Source organism: Nelumbo nucifera, chromosome 3, assembly GCF_055504915.1.
Source record: "Nelumbo nucifera cultivar China Antique chromosome 3, China Antique-T2T, whole genome shotgun sequence".
NCBI classification, from domain to species: Eukaryota; Viridiplantae; Streptophyta; class Magnoliopsida; order Proteales; family Nelumbonaceae; genus Nelumbo; species Nelumbo nucifera.
Genome location: NC_142651.1, coordinates 53,092,412 through 53,100,014, shown reverse-complemented (window position 1 = coordinate 53,100,014; position 7,603 = coordinate 53,092,412). Strand labels below are relative to the sequence as shown.

The following is a 7,603-nucleotide window of genomic DNA, read 5'->3' as shown; positions in this document are numbered from 1 at the left end:
GATTGAGTTGTGCTGATTTTGCAGTTTTCAACCCGGCTGTTTGGCTATAAAGATGGATTTTTAGCGGCAGTCGATTAAAACTGCCGCTAAAATTCACGCCTCTCCCGTTGAAAATATTCACGCCTCTCCCGCCCTCTCTCTCTCTCTCTCTCAATCATCCCTCTCTCGCTTTGTCTCTCACTCAGTCGTCTCTCTTCATCCCTCTCTCTCACTCGGTCGTCTTTCTATTTCTCTCCCTCACTCATCTCTCTCTCTCTCTTGCACTCGTTCTCTCTCTACCTCTTTCTCTCTCACACACGATTGGACATCAGCGATTCTCTCTATTTCTCACGGTCTCTCTCCTAGATACATCCGCAGCATTTGATTCACAGGTAATTCCTATATATGCTATCTTTTGGGAGAATCACGAAATCAATCAAACTCTAACCAAGTTCTAAAAACAGCGGAAATAATATTTTTCTCCCTTGTGAATTTATGAGGAAACAATTTAGTAGAGTTTAAAACAAAAAACAAGCATAGAAAGGCATAACCAAATTTATGTGGAAAAACCTTTCCGGTGTGGGAAGATAAAAAACCACGGTCACCAAAAACTTCTACTATCAAGAAAATAATTGTAGAAGGGGTCTCTCTAGATAAAACTAGAAGCATACAATCAGCAAATCATCAAGAAAATGCATTCCTTGGAAACTAACAAATATCTCAAGATAATTGAGAAATCTCACCCAAAACAGAGGTACTATTCACGGATTCAGATCTCACAAACCAGTGAGCTAAACCAGATCTTCACTGTTCAGATTGAAGAACCTTAAGTCGCGAACATTCCTGCAAAATTTCAGCTCAATCAAACCACAAACGACCTTCAATCGAAGCACAAGATGAAAACTGTGCAGGCGGGAATTTGAAAAGTTTGCTCATTTTCTCTCTCTGTTTTTATACGGGATTCTCTTCCTTTTTTTTTTACTTCCAATCTTCCAGCAAACAACACCACTAAAAGGTTATTTCCTTTGACTATTTTCATTTGGACAAAAATACCATCATCCATGGGCTCAAAAATACCACATGGGCTTCTTGGGCCATCCTCCACACAAGAGGGAAACCCAACAAATCTCCCTCTTTCCCGACTAGGTGGAGGGATTCGCCATTCCGGCGATCAAGCGACAAACCTCAACTTTTTCTCTTGGTAATGATTTTTTTAACATATCAGAGCCATTATCATCTGTGTGAATTTTCTCAAGTTCAAGTAATTTGTTGTTTAGAGTATCTCTTATCCAATAATACCTCACATCGATATGCTTTGACCTGGAATGAAATGCTGAGTTCTTAACCAAGTGAATAGTACTCTGATTATCACAAAACAGGACATACTTCTGTTGCTTGAAACCAAACTCTCTCACAAACTACTTCATCCATAACAATTCTTTACGAGCTTCTGTTGCTGCAATAAACTCTACCTCTGTTGTAGAAAGAGCAATACACTTCTGCAACCTTGACTGCCACAAAACAGCTCCACCAGAGAACGTAATCAGATAACCTGAAGTAAACTTACGAGAATCCTCATCTCCTGCCATATTTGAATATGTGTATCCAACTAACAATGGTTTACCACTGCCAAAACTAAGTGTTAAATTGGAAGTACCTCAAAGATATCTCATTATCCACTTTACTGCATCCCAATGCTTTCTTCCTGGGTTCGAAAGGAAACGACTAACAACTCCAACTGCATGAACTATGTCTGACCTTGTATATACCATTGCATACATCAAACTTTTTACTGCTGAGGCATATGGAACATTTTCCATATCTTCCTTCTCTTTATCTGTTGAAGGGCCTTGATTTGATCTTAACTTAAAGTAGTTAGATAAAGGAGAAGAAACCACTTTAGCTTTATCCATATGGAACCTTTCAAGTACCTTGTTAATGTATCATTTCTGTGACATGTACAACTTCTTCTTTTTCCTGTCTCGATAAATTCGAATGCCAAGAATTTGTTTTGTTGGTCACAAGTCCTTCATGGCAAAGGACTTACTTAGTTGCTTCTTCAGATTTTCAATCCTTAAAGAATTTTCTGCCAACAATCAACATGTCATCAACGTAAAGTAATAAGATAAAATCATCATCAAAGAAGTTCTACACAAAAACACTGATCAGAAGTAATCTTCTTATAGCCATACTCCCCCCATAACTGACTCAAACCTCTTATACCATTGTCTGGGTGCTTGCTTCAAACCGTAAAGGCTTTTCTTCAACCGACAAACATAACCCTCTTTTCCTTTCACCTCGAAACCTTCTGCTTGTTTCATATAGATCTCTTCCTCAAATTCATCATGAAGAAAATCAATTTTCACCTCCATCTGCTCAATCTCTAAATCTACGCTAGCTGCTAAGCCTAAAACAACACGTATGGAAGACATTTTAAGAAATGAGAGGGAGTTGGCTGTTGTCTGAGAAATAGAGAAAGGAAGGAATAAAAAAGGAAAGAAAGAAAAGGAAGGAAGAAAGAAGAAGGGATAATGCTCACTGACAACGGCGAAAAATGATGGAAGGGACAACAACAATCTAAGATCTCTCTCTCTCTTTGAGATCTCATCTCAATCCCTCCCCCTTTCTCTCTTTTTCATCTTTTTCTCTTTAATCCTCCCAGAAAATAAAATCATTAAACCGTGAACCGCTATCCGGGTCAAACGGTTCAACAGTTCAACCATCAAGATCAGCAATTCTATAACCATTTCAACATTTTTTTTTTCAAAAAAGAGGTTTAGGCTAAAACCGGACCCAGAGATATGACCGGTTCCTGCATCAAACATCCAATCATCCAGTCCAGTCCAATTTTCAAAACAATACTATTGGCCTGTTTACCAAAACTGTACGGACAAGTGCCAGAAACAACGGATTCACAAAGCTTATGTTCCTTTCTTAACCTCAGACATTTTTTCCTACAATTTGATCACTTTTTATCTGATTTCTGCCCAAAAAAGTATCACAAAGTATTGGATTTTGAATCCACAGAAACGCTAAATAATTAAATTTATTAAAAAAGGCCATATTCAATCGTTAATACTTAATACCCTTCCGGGAGATGGCCTGGTTAAAACTTTGAACCTGCAAATTCAGAACCATAACCATGACATCACTCATTTCAATTGTGCGATAGCGTATTGATACTAGGAAGTTTGAACATGCTCCCGCTTAAGATTTTACAATTGCACCAAATAATAGCCCCTACTGAAGCTGCCGTCTCCCTTTTTAATTTTTCCTATTATCAAAATCATCTCAGTGAAAGACTGGTGAGTGCAGAAATCAGTGGCGATGACTAAAGAGGAAAACATAGAAAATTACACGATGGAAAGAGAGAGAGAGAGAGAGAGAGAGAGTAGTAAAAGAATATTTTGTGCAACAAATGGTAAAAGAATAAATATTTACTATCATTAACAAATTTTACAAAGACCCTGATCCAAGCAGGCACAAGGCCAAACTCCAAACTCACCCCTTCCAACCCTCTTCTTTGGGCCCTTGCCCTCAAACTTTCACGGGAAATGGAGATCGAGCGCTTGCCAACAAGAAAAGCAATGGCAGCAGAAGAAATTGTGCCCATTCATCTGCAGCTTTAATTGGTGAGCTGGAGCTCCTTGGCTATCTAATGTAAAGTTCAACAAAGCTTATTTTAACTGTCTTTGCTTCTGAGAAATTTCCAATTGGGGAGGCAAGAGGTTCAAAAAGCTCCCTTTAACAGGTTGTTGACTAGTTTCTGATTCATCATCTGCAACATGAGCAAACAGTATTAGAGATCGATGAGAAACTTTGAACATAAAACCTTCAAAACCAACCATTAGTTTCCTCAGAATCACAATGACGAAAATGATGAAATATCACACTACAACAGTCAATCACAATATACTAGGATGCAAACGTCAAGCTCAGCAGAACAAAATAGGAGGCACCAACGCCTGATTGCTAATCACCTGTAAGCTCTGTGCTTTCAATACTAGAGAATAAAGATGCCACATAATTTTCCCTATTAAAAGAATGCATCTAGAAATATTTCTCTCATTAATTGACAGGAATGGTACAGCATCAGAACTAGTTTTAACCATCATACGTGGATATATCCACATAACATAGGGGAACTAACCGGTGGGGGGGAGGGTGGTTGAACTTTTTCATTCCGAAATTAAAATTTCAGCATTAATATAATTGAAAAGTTATGATTCCCAGATACATGTGCATGCTAAACAAACCTGTGTGAACATGATATGATATACTGAGACCAGGTACAACAAGGACCACTCTAAAGTACATTTTAAAGCAAGATACTAGTAAAACATATAGTTGGTATATTTTAAAGAAACCAATTATAGTTGCTAAAAGTTTTGCTAAACTTGCCAAACTGTAGAGAAAAAAATAATGTTATAACATCAAAAAACTGAAAATGAAAAGACATATGCATCAAACACTTGAATCAGTATTATCAAAGCATCAACTAACTAGTTAATCAATACTCATATACTCATGACACAGTCGCTTAAAATGGCTAATCATTAGCTAGATCAACTAGTAAACTAATGACTAGTCAAAGACAGTTATTTTAAAGCTTCATTTGTTTGCTTGTTTGTCTAATTATTTGAAACATATAAAATATGCTTGCATTTTATTATATTCAAGTTATGTTGCCTTAAATATTTATGATGGAACATAATTGGATGGGGGTATATCATATAGAAAAAAGGCATAAGATAAAAGATGATGGTGGGAGAGTTCTTTAAAATTTTATTCCAATAAGTGGTGCGTTGGTACAGATTTGCCATAAACAAAGGGCAAACTGAATTTTCAAGGTTGCACTCTTTCCTTGGAAAATATAGGCTGTTATTCCTTATCCTAGCCTATCTAGCCTAACATTTTCTTTGTTTGCAAACCAAAGTTTTTTTTGAAAAGTTAAATTAAATGTTCCATATCATTCTTTTCTTGCATAATCATAGCCCCATTGACTTATTTATGAGATCACGTTGATATCTTAAATTAGAACATATTTTCTTTTTATCAACTAGTCAAGACATTGACCAGAGAGGCCAAAATAGTCATCACTTCACTGTATTGAATATTGATAAACACTGAATTGTATCATGTTTGTCTGTATCCATATCTGAACATCTTAACCAAGAAATTGAAATCAATAAGTATTTTTAAATACACAGTTAGTTTTCTACAGACCAAATCCAATGTTTGCTCAATTGATGACACTTGTCTATGTGCATGTCTATCTGGCATTTGTCATTGCTCTCTCTCAACTATTTGGGTCAATGTTTCTTTTTATCAAGTCAACAGTAAACGCCTCTTGATGGGTTTAGGGTTAAAACAAAATGTCTTTAGCTCTAGCTGACAGGTTCAAAATCCAACCAACCAGGTTAGAAACTTTGATAGAACCAAGCTACACTGAACATTGAAATTTAAGCAGTTTCGGAACAAGAGAAGGTAGTAGGATAGTTAAAGGAACCAGAACCTATAATGTGGCACTTTAGGAATGAGATGAGGAAATTCAAATGGTTTACCAGAGACATGAAACTGAGGATAATTTGGGTGAGGAAGTTGGCTGGCTTATGGGATGGAGGATTCTCTAGCTAAGCAAGGGGTAAACAGAAATCAATTGTACTGGACTCAGTTATGATTTGTTTATTTCCTTTATGTTATAGTGGGAGATTACATCTTGTGCCTCTCCAAGGAATTTTTTGTACTGTTTCATTTAATGCTTTAATAATCTCACTTATAAAAAAATATGTTTCATATCTCTTACCATAACTTCTAGTTCCTTCTCTATTTTGATGAAACTTGTAATATAGATAGGTTTGACATCGAAAAAGCAAATTAGTTTCCGTAAGTAACAGAAAAATAAGATTTGTAGTTTTATAGTAAACCATCTGAGCCATTTAATTGTTGCCAAAGCTACTCTTTCCTATTGCTGGAATGATAGAATTACTCATTCTTTCCATAAAGTTTATCCAGAATGCATAATTCTTCAAAAACTAACATTAATGTGGTGTTTACTGTTTAAGGTGTCACCAAGATTTACCATTGACTTTGAAGACAACTCAATAATTGACACTGATAATGTAATCAGTATGATTTACAATTCAAATCATAAAATCTGAATAGATTCAAACCCCTACAGATTCAGATAGTTCCCCTCAATTCCATTTTGGCCAGAATCATGATTGAATCCCATTGAATCACAAAAGGTTGCATGATGAATCAAATGCTATGGGATTTTAACAGAGTTTAGAAAATACAGATAAATAGGCTCCTTGACATAATTACATCAAAATACATTTATTTAGATTCAAGAGTGAAAAGTAATTAGAAACTTTCTATTAGGATTTTCTGTCATCTCAAATGCGTAACAAAGAAATCCTCACATCAGCTTCATTATTTTTTTGATCAGTACATCTTCATTATTTGATGAATTTCAATTCCATTTCTTATTTCTGTTCTAAAGAGCAGGGTGGTTTAGGAATTGGTAGGATTCGAGAACAAAACATGGCTTTGTCAGGGCTTGAAGTTGTTGGTTAGGCAGGAACTAAGGAATGTGGAAGTTGAAGGTAACTGTCAAATGGCTATAGGTTGGATGACAAAGCAAGACCAAACTCCTTCGAAGTTCAGAGTTCAGACCTTTAGTCAGAATGGCTCAAGCTCTATGTGCTGACTTGAACGCCTCATTCAAGTGGGTGCCTAGGAATGCCAATATATTGGTTGATTCTCTGGCTAAGGCTGAGGTTGGGAAATCTTATTTAAATTGGGGATGCCCAGGACTGGCTACTAGTAATTTGTAATTGGTGCTGTTTCTGCTTTGTTGTATTTCTTTTTCTCTGTTGTCAGATGTGGATGGCCTCTTGGGAGGCCCAGCTTTGCATTCTTCTTTGGCTGTACCTTTTGTGTGTAGCTTGATTTTAATGAATATTCTCCCTGTGTTGCTTATCAAAAAAAGAAAATAACTTATGAATATTGTTTTTTTATTTGTTTTTTTTCAACAAGTATGTAAAGCTTGGGTTGGTTTTGAGTATTGGGACAATGTGGAGAACCCAGTTTTTTTTTTTTTTTTGTAGTCAAGAATTATCTTTTAAAATTAAGTTGGTTTTGGGGGCTAGGAAATATGGTCAACTCACAACTAGTCTTCTTTTTTGGAGAGTCATGTGTTATAATCTATGAACTATGATTTACATTTTGATACGAATGACGATTATTTGAGTTGAAAATTACATTATGTTAACATTTCCTTGACAAAGTATGGCATGAACAGTAGTTAGTGAAACTTGTTGTATAATTTATTATACCATCTATTGATTTCTTTTATGATTTTCATAATTTTTTGAGTATTTCCTTATAAGCTTCAGATTGATTCTTATGGTTTATGATTTGAATCCTGATTCAACTTGAATCCCATTTTTTTAGGATTTTCCTATTTGACAATTGACAATATTGATTGATTCAATCAAGTTATTAATCAGTTTATGAATTAAAGTAGTAACTAATTTAATTATTTGTTACTACCATAGCAACCTAACCAAGGACTCCAATCTTCCTCTACCCCTTCTATCCTTCTCCCTAGTTCCTCTAC

General features: G+C 35.7%; 1 protein-coding gene across 3 annotated transcripts in view; it reads right to left on the bottom strand.

Moving 5' to 3' along the window:
- Nucleotides 1-3,384: 3,384 nt before the first annotated feature.
- Nucleotides 3,385-7,603, bottom strand: part of LOC104600901 (uncharacterized) — a 49,955-nt gene continuing 45,736 nt past the window's right edge. For 2 of the 3 annotated variants that reach the window (XM_010264057.3, XM_010264058.3), the window contains one exon: nt 3,385-3,757. In XM_010264057.3, the coding sequence (XP_010262359.1) occupies nt 3,657-3,757 (101 nt within the window). In that variant the 3' untranslated portion in view covers nt 3,385-3,656. The remainder of the gene's footprint in view (nt 3,758-7,603) is intronic. The other variant, XM_010264059.3, reaches the window with a different exon arrangement.